Source organism: Bos indicus, chromosome 8 (assembly GCF_029378745.1).
Source record: "Bos indicus isolate NIAB-ARS_2022 breed Sahiwal x Tharparkar chromosome 8, NIAB-ARS_B.indTharparkar_mat_pri_1.0, whole genome shotgun sequence".
Lineage (NCBI taxonomy): Eukaryota > Metazoa > Chordata > Mammalia > Artiodactyla > Bovidae > Bos > Bos indicus.
In genome coordinates this window covers 725,148-741,772 of record NC_091767.1, presented here as the reverse complement: position 1 = coordinate 741,772, position 16,625 = coordinate 725,148, and the positions used below count along the sequence as shown (strand labels likewise).

Below are 16,625 nucleotides of genomic sequence, written 5' to 3'. Positions count from 1 at the left end.
TCTCCAGGCTGCGGTCTGGCTGGTGGTGTCTTCTGTTGAGGAGAAATGTGCCGCGTCTTAGCAGCATGCTTTTTCATCTCTAGCTTAGTTTGTTTTCTGAGTATAAAAGACCATGGTTTTAAAAGACTTAAGTCACTGAGCGCAATCTTCTTGTCTGAAAGGAACTTAATGTTTCACTAATAAAACAACTGGATGTAAAATGCAGTGTGCAGACCCCACAATAAAGAAGATATTGTCTGTAAGGGGGTTTCACATTTCCAGGGAACTGCAAAAACATTGTTCTGCATGTGGTTTAAAACGGAAACAAAGAACTATTGAAACTGAAGATACATTAGCAGACAGAAAAAAAGAAAAAGCTTCTTACCAGGTTCAGCTGTGGATCGAGGTTCTGTTCAACACATGAGAAAAAAAGAAATCAAAACAGAGCATTAGAGTCAGTTTCCGTTCATACTAAACCTGCCCATCCTTTCCTGTGACCTTGTCTAGGACATGTCTGCAGAAACACTGCAGACAAGCCCCGTCGTACAAGAAAGAGGGATGGTAGATCAATTTATATTCCCATAAATAAACTAAAATTCCCTTAACAGCTCTCACTAGCAAGGTTTTCAACTGTGGTTCACAGAAGGCTCAGAGCCTCCTAAGATGACTGGCCCAACTTTGAATTCAAATGTGGATTTGCGATTTTGAGGAAGAAGAAAACAAAACCTCAGTCAGGGCGTGTGAGGGCCCACAGCCAGCAGGATGGCTTTAACGTGCTGGAGCCCAAGTCCCCTCACTCTGGGATCACAAATCTATGTACCTCACACCACTGTCCATAAACAGATACACAACCAGGCCTCCTGTACAGCACAGGGTCCTCTACCCCGTACTTTGTAGTGACCTATATGGAGCAAGAGTCCAAAAGAGGATGGATGTATGTATGCTGTGCTCAGTCACTCAGTCGTGTCCGGCTCTTTGGACAACCCCATGGACTGTAGCCCGCCAGGCTCCTCTGCCCTTGGGATTATCCAGGCAAGAATACTGGAGTGGGTAGCCTACCCCTTCTGCAGGGGATCTTCCCAACCCAGGAATCAAACTGGGGTCTGCTGCATGGCAGGCAGATTCTTTGAAATCTGAGCCACCAAGGAAGCTCGGATGTATGTATATGTATAGCTAAATCACTTCACTGTACACTTGAAACTAATTCAGTATTGTTAATCAACTACATTTTAATAAAAATAAAAATTAAAAAATATCTAGAGGGGTGGTCTGGGGTGGAAGGTTCAAGAGGGAGGAATAAAAAAATAATTTAAAAGTAATAAAATCCCCCCAAAAAAAGGAAACAAAGAAATCCATGCATGTCAGTGACTAAACCCTTCCTGGTTCTCCTGGACTGGAGACAAGGGCCTGGTCAGACCCGGGGGTGGTGTTGTGGGCAGTGTTGTGAGGGGGCCCCTCTCCTTACTTTTCTGTAAGATCCGGAAGTCCGGTGAGTCCTGGATCTCGCTGCCTTGTCGGAACCAGCAGACCTGCAGCGGGGGTGTGCCACGCACACGGCACTCCAGCACGACCACCTGGCCCTCGGACGCACAGATGTTCTGCAGCTCCTGAAACACCGGGACACACCCGTCAGGTCTGGGCTCACACAGCCACACAGCACGGCCTCATGACACAGAGGAACACTTCCCAAGCTCAGAGGAGCAAGCACAGGGTGTGCACCATGCCCACGAACCCCTCCTCAGGTCAGGAGAGCACTGTATCCCCAGTGATGAAGTGCAGGAGGTCCTGGGGCCCGCTCTGCAGTGCATGGGCTCCATCATCCATGGAACTTCTCAGTGTCGGCGTGACCTGTCTTTATCTACATGAGGATGCACTCATGCAATGCACCCATGCTCCATCTGGGGGTAGAATCCTGGGGGACCAGACAGGAGGGGAAGGAGATGCCATGTGTCCACCAGAGGCGCTCGCCAGGCTCCTCTGTCCATGGGATTCTCCAGACAAGAATACCGGAGTGGGTCGCCATGCTCCTCTCCAGGGGATCTCCCCAACCCAGGGACTGAACCTGGGTCTCCCATCTGTGCCCCAAGCTCCGACCTTCCCCCAGGACCCGCCTCTGTCCACCAGTGTCCTGGGGCAGCTGCACCAGAAGGAGGGCTGGCATTTCCTCATCTGCAGGTTCTTTTGTGTTTTTAATACTTAAATTTATTTTTAATTGAAGGATAATGGCTTTACAATATTGTGTTGGTTTCTTCCAAATATCAACATGAGTCAACCATAGGTATAGATATACCCCCTCCCTCTTGAACCTTCCTCCCACCTCCCTCCCCATCCCACCCTGCTAGGTTTTCACAGAGCCCTGGTTTGAGTTCCCTGAGTCACACCGCAAATCTCCCACTGGCGATCTATTTTACCTATGGTAGTGTATGTGTCTCTACACCACTCTCTCCACTCGTCTGACCCTCCTTCCTCCCAGACCTGCTCCCTGGGTCCATAAGTCTGTGCTCAATGTCCGTGTCTCCACTGCGGCCCCACAGATAGGTGCGCCAGTACCTCTTTCCAGATTCCATTCACCTGCAGGTTCTGAGCGAAATAAAACGGGAGCACTTCCCCCACCTGACCCTCCTTGCCTCCTCCCCCTGACCAGCACTGTCCCCTGATGCTCCACCCACTCCAGCTCCAGACCAATAAACTTTTACAGCCCAACAGACCAGAAACCAGAAACGAGTGTGGCTTCACAGATGCAAAGAGCTGAAGCTTGTAAACTGGCTACTGAAAACCAAAGGAATAACTGGCCCTTCCAGGGGCCTCCCTTGCCTTCTTCCTCTGGACATGGGCCCACTGAAAGTTTCTACTACCTACATGTGTGCGTACAGGGTATCGCATCTGATAAAGGACATGAACAGATCTTGAAGGAAGTCAGATACAATAAATGATTATGCATAGAACCAAAGGAAACAAATTCACATTAGGAAGTATGCTTTTTTTTTTTTCTGTTTCCATTTTTGCTTTTTATTTTACATTTTCCTCAAGAGATGGCCAATGGTATGCTGGGGAAAAACAGATCCTGTAGCAACTGGCCTTCAGTGCGTGTGCTCTGGCCCCGTGGAAACCCTGGAAGTCCACAATGTGGGCAGAAGCAGGAAAGTCTAATGTACTTGGTGAGAATTTTGGTGCTAAAGGCCTTTTTTGGTAAACGAAAAGGTGAATATTATTACCTACTTCTGAGTCCATTCTCACTTCATTCTTAGTTTTAAATGTAGAAAAGTTTCTGGTTTTAAATTGACTTCCACTTTCTGATTAGTCCAGAGAGCAGTATTTTGCAGGTCAGCAGGCAAGACGCTGCCCTCGGGGTCCAGCTGGTGAGGATGGAGTCATCGACGTCCCGGTGTCCAGGGAGCATTCACAGCACATTACAGACACTTCACAAATACTCTTCACGTGTGAGCTTCCAGACACCTAGGGGCCTCTAGTTTCCTCTTAGGATTGTGCATACTGTTCACACTGGAAAATCACAAAGGTAGGACCTGGGTAGAAACGAGGCACGTCACACACACAGGTCTCTGTAGTTTTCCAAGGTCTGCCACATGGCTCCTCCTGAGTGAGCTGCTTCTCCTGACCAAAGCCACATCAGCACGGCTGACGTTGGAAGGCTGGTCTGGGGCCCTGGGGATTTGAGGTCCACAGGAGGGCATCGTGTGCTGTTGGGTCCACCTGGTACCAAGTCTCCCTGCAAGGTCCACGGCTCCAGGGAGAAATGCCACCGGGGTGGCCGCGCTCCTGGCCCTGAGCGTGTCCCTGGGGCCCACGAGCTGCTGTCCCCAACAGGTCAGTGGCCCCGGCTTCAGCCCCAGGGACGCCCACCAGCGGCATGCGGGGACACGGATGGAGGTGCCCAAGGACTGGCAGAGCCCAGGCCCCCGAGGGGCGGATCAGGCCAGGGAGGGGCACGGCCCCCAGGAGAAGGGTGCTGCAGGCATCCGTGAGGAGGGAGAGGCCCGCACCGCAGGCAGGGACAGCCACTCTGCTGTTTGCGAGTTAAAAACTCAAGCTTTAGAAAAACGTGGACTCCTGGTTTCCTTCTCTATTAGGCTCCGAGCATGCCTCCTGGCTTCCTTTGGGGTGAAGGGGACACTGTGCTGGGGTCTCTGCCCCAGGAGCTGGGCTATGCTGCTGGGACAAGGATGGGCTGGGGCTGGCCTGGAGGAGTTTTGCAGCCCTGCGGGAGGAAAGGGACATCTCAGGTGCCAGGTGCCCCAGGACGGATGTGACACCTCAGCCCGGAGGTGCGCGGGGCCCTGGCTCCAAAACCAACAGCGTGCCGACAACTCAGCAGGTCACACAGATTTCATGGATGCGGCTGCGTGTGAACAGCTCCTGAGCGCCACGCAATGTTCGCAATGTTCGTGCCGGCCGCTCTGTGAAGGACTCCTGCTCTGAGCACGGACGGACGGATGTCCCTGCGCTGTTATCCCAACACCCCTGTTCACAGGTGGAATGGGACTTTTTCCTTCTTCGGGTATTTCATCCTGGGTAGGGGGAGGTGGACCCTCACTGGTGCTGTCGACAACCCTCATTCATTGACTGTGTCCTCTCTGAACACTCTGCAGGAAGAGGTCTTTAACCAAGCTGGCTGCAGGCTGGCTTAGGAGGAAGCATCACTCCCTGGGGGAAGACAGAGACTCTTCTCGGCTGTCTTGTGGAGGATTCACAGATCTCAGATAACGGACCACAGAAACCACTGTCACGTTCGTCTTCCGTTACTTGGGGTTGATCCTGTGAGGTGGCTGAGGCTGGGGCCCACTTCTGAAGAACCTACCCTGCCCTGGGAGTCTCGTGTTGCTGGGGCATCTTGTGGGCACTCTCGGGGCCTTATCTGTCTGTCCAAGCTTGAGCCAGCCCTGCCATCCTGGCGTTCTGCTCTAGGGAGTCCTGACATCTCAGATCCTAATACCATCTCAGCCTGCCCCTGCAGGAGGACCCTGGCTACTCTTACCACTTTCTAAACCACAAAAGATTTAGAATCAGACTGCCAAGTTCAACAACAAACGTAGATAAAAACGAGGATCTGTTGGAATTTGAGCTATATTACACTGAACTTAGAGACTGGCCTGGGGGCACGACTTCTGACAGTATGCTGGTGCACAGACATGGGGCACCTCTTCAACTGTGCCTTTTAAATATCTTTCAGTCCAAAAAATGATACAAGTGAACTTACATACAAAATAGACCCACACACTTAGAAAACAAACTTTCCTGTTACCAAAGGGGAAGGGGGGGTGGATAAATTAGGAGATTGGGACTGACATGTACAGACTACTGTCTGTATAAAATAGAGAACCAACAAGAAGCTACTGTCTTACACAGGGAACTCTACTCAATATTTTTTAAAACTCTATAAGGAAAAAGAATCTGAATAAAAGTACATGCATAACTGAATCACTTTGCTGTACATCTGAAACTAACACAACACTATAAATCAACTCAACTCCAATTATAAAATGTACAGTTTTCTTAGACAGAGGTGGGGAGGAGACAGAGGAGAAACACCCCACGGGACCATTTCTAAGCTTAGCTGACCAGCTGTCCAATGTCATCATGCCTGGCGATGCAAAACACCCACTGAGACAAGCTGAAAATCTGTCAGTTGTTCCTTAAACCATCTACAAACCTTGTTGGTTTCCCAGGTTCCCATCCACCATTCTGTCTTCTCCCGTGCACTGTTTGGTTTTCCCAGTCTATTCTGACTTCTATCAGGCCCAGCTTTCTCAGACCTTTATATGATCATGGTCACACAGCAGCTGTGCACTGAGTATCTGTTTAGCCCCACAGGTAACCTCAATAAGAACCTGTTCATCACTCGTTTTATGAGGCCACAGGGGAATGGAATCAAAGGCCCAGAGCAAACTCAGGATGAGACGTGCAGGTGCCTGACCTTGGTGAAGACGGGCGGGAGGCAGGCGGCAGTGGGTCCATCCGGCCGGCAGAGGAACAAGGTGGGGCTGGGGGCCTGGAGAGCAGAGGCATGTGGGTCAGACTCGGAACACACAAATCACGAACAGATGGACCACTCAGGCGACAGCACGGCCACCGACAGGGCTAAGCGTTCACTGCTCACCTGCCAGTGCCTACATGGCAAACGCTAAACAAGTCCAGTGGTTCACAGAATGGTTTCTGCAAATCCCACTCTGCTTTGGGGGTTGACAGGGAGTTTCTACTACACGTGCCACCTTGAGTGACTTCTACTGCTTGACTCTTTCCTCGTGTCTCATCTCAGATGTGCTTTCTCTACGGTTCGCACACCCAACATACCACAGAGTACGTAAGAGCTAGTCGCTCAGTCATGTCCGACTCTTTTGCGACCCCATGGACTGTAATCTGCCAGGCTCCTCTGTCCACAGAACTCTCCAGGCAAGAGTACTGGAGTGGGCTGCCATTCCCTTCTCCAGGGGATCTTCCCAACCCAGGGATCAAACCTGGGTTTCCCTGCACTGCAGGCGGATTCTTTACCACTGAGCCACCAGGGGAGCCCTGTAATTTGTAAAGCACCCACGGGCGCTGGTGCTCCGTGGCTGGAGGGTACACTGATGTTCGTTAGACACACTTATGACTCAAGAATGAGCTCACGTTGCAAGAGTCTTGGGTTTACAGATGCCCATCATAGCACCAAGGCTAAGTATCATATTTGATTTAGAGACATCTAGATTCTAATTTTTTACATAAAAAAAGGTTCAGGTCTTCTGTGTTTGCAAAGTGAATTCACTACAATGACCCAGTCATGGGTACTGTTGTTCTTCTTGGATAAAGCAGTCTTACGATGAAATGAAAGCAGGATGAAAATGCACAGTGAAGTGAAGGAATCTGAATATTCCTGTATTATCTGTTAAGCTCTCAGAGGACAGGTGGACTTCTGAGCTCTATCAGGTGGACTCTGTAGATAAGGCAGACTTTTCTCATTTTCTGCTTTGTTTTAAATGAGCTAACGAATTTGGCTACATGGAAGATGGCACATATGTGAGGGAGAATCAAGCGGTAATAGCCAAGACAGATACCACTTTATCAGAGTATAAGCTGAAAAAGAAATTCCCAAAGGAAACACAGATGTTGATTAATCAGTGGTGTGTCTCAGATTAAAAATTATTTTTAGTGCATTAAAAGGAAGAACTTAACTTATCATTGTCTTTCCACCCAGTTGTGTGTCCATTGAGGAGATACTTCAAGGGAGGACTGCTGCTGCTGCTGCTAAGTTGCTTCAGTCGTGTCCGACTTTGTGCGACCCCATAGACGGCAGCCCATGAGGCTCCCCCATCCCTGGGATTCTCCAGGCAAGAACACTGGAGTGGGCTGCAATTTCCTTCTCCAATGCATGAAAGTGAAAAGTGAAAGTGAAGTCGCTCAGTTGTGTCCGACTTTTAGCGACTCCATGGACTGCGGCCCACCAGGCTCCTCCGTCCATGGGATTTTCCAGGCAAGAGTACTGGTGTGGGGTGCCATTGCCTTCTCTGCAAGGGAGGACTAGTTGGGGTCTTTACACTGAAGAGTCTGATTCCCCTCGGGCTGTGGATAAGGCTCACCTGCTGAACAGGGACTGACAGAGGCTGGATCACAGCTGTGGTCACTCCTGACTTGGGAGATGATGATCCAATGGTCAAGGACACGGAAGTGGTTTTCTTCTGAGCTCTGGAAAGTAAGGAGTGAAGTCTTGGGTCAGAATTTCCTAAGCAGGAATTATTCTTTGAAACATTTCCACAGAACAGGCCAGTTTCTTTATGTTTGCTCAATCTGCTTCAGCTGTAACTGCTTCAGAAATGGGGACCCACAACCCATAGTTAGAACAGTGGTGCTCAGTGTATATTCAGACGGTCCCCACAGTCATCAGCAAAATAAACACACAGATGAAAGTAGCTCATGAACTATGTATCTCAGCTCTTATTAGAAAACAGAAAGTATTGAACTGGAAAATCTAAGAGAAAAGATAATACTTAGAAGAGCCCAGTCTATAGGAGTAAGCAGATAATGTTTAGGAAATGTTTAGGACCGGGCGTCTATATTTAATTCAAAGTTCTGGTGGTTGGTTTTCAGTACAGCAACTGCTCTTCGTTCCAGTTAACCATTGCGTAAAGTTGAGAATGTCTTGGACTGTGGTCTTTTCTTAGTGCATAAAAGTTAAGAGTTGTTTCCAGGCCCAATTTTGCTAAGTCACAGGCTATGTAATCTCAAGTGAGTCATGTAACTTCACTAAACTTGAGATCCTTGTCTGAATGCACAGGTAGCAGAGTGTGTGATCTTATTAAGAGCCCTTTAACACAAATGCTCAGTTAGCACTCAGTCATGTCTCTTTGCCACCCCATGGACTGTAGCCCACCAGGCTCCTCTGTCCATAGGATTCTCCAGGCAAGAATACTGGAGTGGGTTGCCATGCCCTCCTACAGGGGATCTTCGCAACCCAGGGATCAAATCCATGTCTCCTGCATTGGCAGGTAGATACTTTACCACTCAGCCACCAGGGAAGCCCCCTTTAACATGAATGGTCAGTGGTAATTTGATACTGAACGGCTGTGATTGTTATGTATATACTAGTAAATCAAACATATTAGTACAGTCTCAAATTCATGGAGTTTTCTACAAAATCTTGGTAGATTTTATCTTTGCAAAATAATTAAGATCCTAACATATTACTAATAGTCCCTATGTCTTTGTAGGGAGAATTAAATTTTGAGATTTTCATGACATGATCTAACTGGAGATACACTTTATCCAAATGGAAATCCATTTCTAGCCTAATTAGATATTTTCTAATTTATGTGATAAGTTGTTTGTCATTTACATTTTAGTAATGATTTAAGTAATTTTCTCTCAATGTGACTGCTCCTTCTACACATTTATAAGCAGTCAGTTGTCCTTGGGACTAACGTTGTGGATGGTTAGACTTTGGGACACGGATGATGAAATGCAGGTTTCAAAGTTCAAAAGTCAAAGACTATGCTCCAGGTTCAAGCATCTGATCTCTGACCAACATCAGCTGACCTCTGCCACACAAGTGGCGTCACTGAGCACAAGTCTGCTGACATTTTCTACTTCACTGACGGGATCGTACACACTTACTGTGGCATGGCTCCAGGTTTCGATCTGAAAGCTAAACTTTCACTGTCAGAATCTGTTGAACTGGCACCTGAGTGAAAAAAAAAATAACAGACATGTAGGTCTATAACCTATTAACAAATAACAAAGTATCTATACCCGCTTCCAAGGGCAATATTCTTCATTCAGACAGTAACATACAGAGTCTTACTTTGAAATAGAGAACGTTTCATACCATTTTTACTTAGGCTATTTTTTCAGATAATCAGTTTAAAAAAGAAATACTGAAAAAGTTTTCTTCAAGTCAGCATGTGTTTCGTGTCAGATTTATTATTGGTTTCATTTTTGTCCCTTTGGGCATTGTAACCATACTTTTAAATGGCTTAGAAACTATGGAATCAATGTGTGTGTGTCTGTGTGTAAAGACAGCCATGGTCTTAAGCTTCAGCTCTTTCCAGCAGATTGCACGGTAGCGGGAGCAGTGTGTGTGCTCAGTCGTGTCTGACTCTTTTGCACCACCATGGAGTGTAGCCCACCAGGCTCCTCTGTCCATGGGATTCTTCAGGCAAGAACACCGGAGTGGGCTGCCACTTCCTCCTCTAGGGGATCTTTCCAACCCAGGGATTGGACCTGTGTGTCTTGTATCTCATGCACTGGCAGGAGGAATCGTTACCACTGTGTCACCTGGAAGCCCAGATTACACGGTGTGGATTATCAGTGCCTTCACTCCTTAATGAGGAGACGCTTTCTAACTCTGACCAGTTGGAACTTGACTGTGGCTTCACTCTTGAATGCGGGGGTCTCTAGTTTGGATCATACCCTCCCAATATCATTTGCTTCATTGCTGTGTTTAAATTAAGGGTCACCTCATTGGGTTTTCAAGCCAAAAGGCAGGTTGTACTTACATTTTAATGCTCATGTATTTTGTGACAAGAGATTTTAGGTGACATTTAGAATAACTGTGATGGTTAGAAGTACATTCTTGATCATTCCTTTATGAGACATATTTAACACAAGTTATTTAAATTATCTATTTAGAATATCTTAAAGTAAAATAATATACGCTTATAGAAAAGTAAACCTGGGAAAGATTAAAGGCAAAAGGAGAAGGAGGCGAAAGAGGATGAGATGGTTAGATGGCATCACTGACTCCACGGTCGTGAATTTGAGCAAGCTTTGGGAGACAGTGAAGGACAGGGGAGCCTGGGGTCCTGCAATCCATGGGGTTGCAAAGAATTGGACACGGCTGAGTGGCTGAACAACAACAGGAAAGTAACCAAGCAGCACAGAATTGTGTGACGTCAGAGTGCACACTAGGACATCACGTCCCTGATGCCATCCTGCATTTGCAACAGTCTGGCTGTAATTTTCAGATAAACTGAGTGTATTAACAAGCGTACAGTGGACCGCCCTGTTATCAGTGGGGGATACGTTCCAAAACTCCAAAACCATCAGCTCAGTTGCTCAGTCGTGTCCGACTCTTTGCAACCCCATGAATTGCAGCACGCCAGGCCTCCCTGTCCATCACCAACTCCCGGAGTTCACCCAAAATCATGTCCATCTAGTCAGTGATGCCATCCAGCCATCTCATCCTCTGTCATCCCCTTCTCCTCCTGCCCCCAATCCCTCCCAGCATCACAGTCTTTTCCAATGAGTCAACTCTTCACATGAGGTGGCCAAAGTACTGGAGTTTCAGCTTTAGCATCATTCCTTCCAAAGAACACCCAGGACTGATCTTTAGAATGGACTGGTTGGATCTCCTTGCAGTCCAAGGGACTCTCAAGAGTCTTCTCCAACACCACAGTTCAAAAGCATCAATTCTTCGGTGCTCAGCTTTCTTCACAGTGCAACTCTCACATCCATACCTGACCAATGGAAAAACCATAGCCTTGACTAGATGGACCTTTGTTGGCAAAGTAATGTCTTTGCTTTTGAATATGCTATCTAGGTTGGTCATAACTTTCCTTCCAAGGAGTAAGCATCTTTTAATTTCATGGCTGCAATCACCATCTGCAGTGATTCTGGAGCCCCCAAAAATAAAGTCTGACACTGTTTCCACTGTTTCCCTATCTATTTCCCATGAAGTGATGGGACCAGATGCCATGATCTTAGTTTTCTGAATGTTGAGCTTTAAGCCAACTTTTTCACTCTCCTCTTTCACTTTCATCAAGAGGCTTTTGAGTTCCTCTTCACTTTCTGCCATAAGGGTGGTGTCACTTGCATATCTGAGGTTATTGATATTTCTCCCGGCAATCTTGATTCCAGCTTATGCTTCATCCAGCCCAGTGTTTCTCATGATGTATTCTGCATATAAGTTAAATAAGCAGGGTGACAATATACAGCCTTGATGTACTCCTTTTCCTATTTGGAACCAGTCTGTTGTTCCACGTCCAGTTTTAACTGTTGCTTCCTGTTGACCTGCATATAGGTTTCTCAAGAGGCAAGTCAGATGGTCTGGTATTCCCATCTCTTTCAGAATTTTCCAGTTTATTGTGATCCACACAGTTAAAGGCTTTGGCATAGTCAATAAAGCAGAAATAGATGTTTTTCTAGGACTCTCTTGCTTTTTCCATGATCCAGCGGATGTTGGCAATTTGATCTCTGGTTCCTCTGCCTTTTCTAAAACCAGCTTGAACATCTGGAAGTTCACAGTTCACGTATTCCTGAAGCCTGGCTTGGAGAATTTTGAGCATTACTTTACTAGCGTGTGAGATGAGTGCAATTGTGCAGTAGTTTGAGCATTCTTTGGCATTGCCTTTCTTTGGGATTAGAATGAAAACTGACCTTTTCCAGTCCTGTGGCCACTGCTGAGTTTTCCAAATTTGCTGGCATATTGATTGCAGCACTTTCATGGCATCATCTTTCAGGATTTGAAATAGCTCAACTGGAATTCCATCACCTCCACTAGCTTTGTTTGTAGTGATGCTTTCTAAGGCCCACTTGACTTCACATTCCAGGATGTCTGGCTCTAGCTGAGTGATCACACCATCATGATTATCTTGGTCGTGAAGATCTTTTTTGTACAGTTCTTCTGTGTATTCTTGCCACCTCTTCTTAACATCTTCTGCTTCTGTTAGGTCCATACCATTTCTGTCCTTTATCGAGCCCATCTTTGCATGAAATGTTCCCTTGTATCTCTAATTTTCTTGAAGAGATCTCTAGTCTTTCTTGAAGAGATCTCTAGTCTTTCCCATTCTGTTGTTTTCCTTTATTTCTTTGCATTGATCGCTGAGGAAGGCTTTCTTATCTCTCCTTGCTATTCTTTGGAACTCTGCATTCAGATACTTATATCTTTCCTTTTCTCCTTTGCTTTTTGCTCCTCTTCTTTTCACAGCTATTTGTAAGGCCTCCCTAGACAGCCATTTTGCTTTTGCATTTCTTTTCCGTGGGGATGGTCTTGATCCCTGTTTCCTGTACAATGTCACAAACCTCCGTCCATAGTTCATCAGGCACTCTATCTATCAGATCTAGTTCCTTAAATCTATTTGTCACTTCCACTGTATAATCATAAGGAATTTGATTTAGGTCATACCTGAATGGTCTAGTGGTTTTCCCTACTTGCTTCAATTTAAGTCTGAAAACCGTTAACAGCACCAAACCCAGTCAATGGTATTTTTCCTATACAGACATACCTAAGATAAAGTGTAGTTTGCAATTTGGGCACAGTAAGAGTTGAACAATAACTAATGGTAAAACAGAACAACTATAACAGTGTATTATATTATAGTTATAATAACGACAATGGTATATGACTATGGTATCTCTTTCTCTTAAAATATCTTATTGTATAAATCTAATGCCTTCACATACTGGGTGTAAATTTTAGGGTTTGAGACATAATAGCAAAACAATGTGGATTTCTTTTGCCTTCTTCACTACCTTATGGATTGAAGGTCATTCTCACCATCATCTTGGCGACCTCAGCATATGGTTTTCTCCCCTTTTCTCACTAACTCTCACCTTTCACTTAAAGGAACCCTGCGTGGCTTCCCTGTGGCATGTCCAAACTGCCAGCATCACTCCCCTGGTGCTGTGGGGCCATTTTTAGTAAAATTATGGTCGGTAAACACAAGCCCTGGGCCCTCAGTCTGACAACCTCGGTGACTGACAGGTTCGACAGGGATAACTCACGGCCCAGGGGCCGAAGCTGAGGTGAGAAATCTCCTCAACCCTGCTCAGATGGCGCAAAATTCAAAAGTGGTCAACTGTGTACTTCTGGAACTCCCTGTTTAATATTTTCACACTGCAGCTTTCACTTTCCCTGAGACCTCAGATGAGAGGAGACTGTATATCTGTGCACATATTTGCACAAACAGAATCACACTACATGTGTCTCTGCAGTTGGCTGTCTGCCTGCAGACAGCAGCTTGTCAGCTGTTACTGAGGGTGAGCGCCCTGCTCAGGTAATTGTGGGTGTTCGCCGTCCTGCACCTACTGAAGCCCTCACTCCAAAACCAGTGCTCTGCAAGAAGAGCAACCACCACAGTGAGAAGCCCACACACCACAGCTAGAGAAAAGCCCGTGCAGCAACAACGACCCAGGTCAGTGAAAAATACATAAATAAATTATTATTTTAAAAAAAACAAACAGGCAAGCCTTTGGAGTTTTTTAAAATAAAAAACATGAACACAAAAAACAGAAGCAATTATTGAGGGCACCACTTTATCCAATGTTTCTGCATTATAGCCTCACTCTTACTGGTAACTGCACTGCTCAAACGAAGAAGCTCTTTACTACTGGCGAGGAGCTGATCCCGCCTGCTGCTAAGGACATCTGTCCTGAACTTTTGGGAGACGCTGCAGCTCAGAAGGTGGCACGTGTTCCTCCTTGGCCAGCACGGTAACTAGACGAGCTGATGAAACAGCAGAGGGTGCTGGGCAGGACTGCTGGGGGGTGGGGGTGGGGGAGTGAATGCCCGGGGGACGCAGTCCAGGCTGGCGAGTCTGCTGACGTGGGCAACACACAGCAGCGCTTGTTTCGGTGCTATATGTTTTCCAGGAGGATGTGCAGGCAGACATGCTACCTGCACTTTTGTTGCCAGCCAACACCACAGCCGCGGAACTGTGAAGTCTTGGAATGACTATGTATCAGGAAACGGAGGGGGTCACTGTGCGTCAGTATACACTATCGGCATATACACGGATGGAGCGGCTCCCGAGACTGGAAGGCTTTCTGGTTTCACTACTTGGTCAAAGACTTCGCTTCTGGATATGTCTACCTCCTGTGTCATCCACAGAGAACCAAACGCTGGCTAGCCAGAAAATGCCACCCAAACATCACAGTGCTTTGCAGGATGTGGTTAAAATGACCAACCACACTAAATTACATGCCCTTAACTCACGTCTGCTGGCACAGCACTGTGAAGAGATGAACACCGAGCACACACATCTGCTCTTGTACACAGAAGGGAGAGGGCGTTCTAAAGGCAGGGCCCTGGCCAGTCTCTGAGTTATGAGAACCACTCCAGAGATTTCTTTTAGAAAAATTGTCACTGCTGGCAGCACATTCCTGTGACACAGAGTGGGTCCCAAACCTTGCTCACTTGTGTGACATATTCAACCTGTTCAATGAACTCATTCTGTCACTTCAGCTGTGCTCAAGTTGGCAGATAAAGCAGCTGTGTTCAGAACAAACTGGAATCACGAGGGCAACAAGTGAGGATTGGGAGTTTGGACAATTCAAACATTAGCAGAGAGTCTGAAAGAGACTGAGCCACAGCCTTCTTTCTCCCAGCTAGAGCATGATCACCTATCTCAGCTTTTCAAAGGAGTTTGAGCATTACTTTACAACCACAAAAGACCCGGGAGCTGGGAAGGAATGGACCCATGACCCATCTGTGAACAGGCCAGGTGAATCAACTTTGTCCACACTAGAAGAAGATAAACTGCTTGAGACTGCAAATGATGGTGGCCTTAAGAGTACGTCTGATACAACTTCACATCTCCAGCCATTCTGGATTAAAGTCAAGGTGGAATATGCTGAGGTTTCTACAAAAGTACCGAAAAGCCTGCTTCCATTTCCAACATCCCATCTTTGTGAAGCAGGGTTTTCTGACAGCAACCAAAACGAGACGAAGGAGTAGACTGGACATGAGAACACACTCTGGGTGTTCCTGTCACTCCCACTGCCTCTAGATGGGACCATCCAGTTGCAGGAAAACAAGCTCAGGGTTCCCACCGATTCTGCACTATGGTGAGCTGTGTGATTATTTCATTATATATCACAATGTAATACTAACAATGAAATAAAGTGCACAATAAATGTAATGCAGTTGAATCATCCCAAAACCACCCCACCCCTGACCCTCAAAAAATTGTCTTCCACGACACAGGTCCCTGGTGCCAAAAATGTTGGGGACTTGAGCATCCTGGGTACCATCATGAAATTGTTGACAGCAGCTCCTCACCGCCCACACGCTGCTGGGGGAGTCCATTTCCTTCTCCCTTCCCAGACTTGGTCCCCTGGCACCATACTCTGTCTCCCTCTGCAGGGTCTGTTTTCTCTCTTGGATTATTTTCACAGCAGGGAAAGGAAGTCTTTCACACAGGCTCTAGTAAGTCTGCTATGAAAACCAACAAGCAAACAGACTGCAAAAAGCATCCTGACCCTGTGCTCCTGTCCAAATTCCGGTCCCAGCCCTGTGGGGTCTGGGCAGGACCTCCGGGCACCACCCAGGCGTCCCCACGTTTCCTTCCATGTCCGAGGACCTCAGTGCACTGGTCCCTCCAGTGCTCATGGCCCCTCTTGTTGAAATCGCCATCAGCACCCGTAGCTGTGCGTCCTCGTCCTTCGCGAGAGACCTCCCGCAGTGGAAGCCCAAGTCGGCTGGCTCTCCCTCCCTGCCTCCTCAAACACTGACCTGCTCCACCCGCCCAGAGCCCCCCCCTTTGCTCCCTGGCCAGCACCTCCTTGCCCTGGTGCACCCAGGTGCGGGGTCACCCTCGGCTCAGACAGTCCATCTGGTCCTGTGCCCTGGGCCACCATCTACCTCCTGAAGCTTCCAGGACATGTCCTCACCCTGGGCAGTAGCTATACCCACACATTCCCCTCCTGGCTGTGTCCACTCGGCTGTCTAGATGGCCATGCACACAGGTCACCCACTCCCCTCTGTGCCCAACTCCCCATCTTCCCATCTCATGATGGGCCACATCATCCACACCAGTGGAGAAGCCAAAACCCCTGGGTCTGCTGGTTGCCGTGACCCCTCGGCCCACACCTGCCCCACCACGTGGCTGTGGAGTCTGACCGCCTCTCCCTCTGTCTACACAGCCTGCTTCCCCAGTACCACCATATTTCCTCGGGCCTGCTGCAGCACACATCTTACTGGGCTCCCGATTACAAGCCAAACTTCGATTTAAAAACAGAAATCGGGTACTCTGACTTTTCAGTGTAAACCTTCACAGGTGATGATTTTATGTAGAGTAACGGCCAGCTTGCCGACAGCGCCCACAAGGCCCCACATCCTGTGTGAGCTGGCCACCGCCCAGCTGCTCCCTCTGGTCCAGGACATACTCGCTGCTCCTGCGGCGACCCCCCCACCCATGCCCCGACATCTGGAGCACCTACCC

General features: G+C 47.6%; 1 protein-coding gene across 6 annotated transcripts in view; it reads right to left on the bottom strand.

The window, feature by feature from the left end:
- Positions 1–16,625, bottom strand: part of PALLD (palladin, cytoskeletal associated protein) — a 364,941-nt gene that overhangs the window by 189,364 nt on the left and 158,952 nt on the right. For all 6 annotated transcript variants that reach the window (XM_070794343.1, XM_070794341.1, XM_070794342.1 and 3 more), the window contains 5 exons: positions 9,082–9,148; positions 7,551–7,656; positions 5,912–5,986; positions 1,445–1,586; positions 365–388 (listed from right to left, as the gene is read on the bottom strand). In XM_070794343.1, coding sequence (XP_070650444.1) covers positions 365–388; positions 1,445–1,586; positions 5,912–5,986; positions 7,551–7,656; positions 9,082–9,148 — 414 coding nt within the window. The remainder of the gene's footprint in view (positions 1–364; positions 389–1,444; positions 1,587–5,911; positions 5,987–7,550; positions 7,657–9,081; positions 9,149–16,625) is intronic.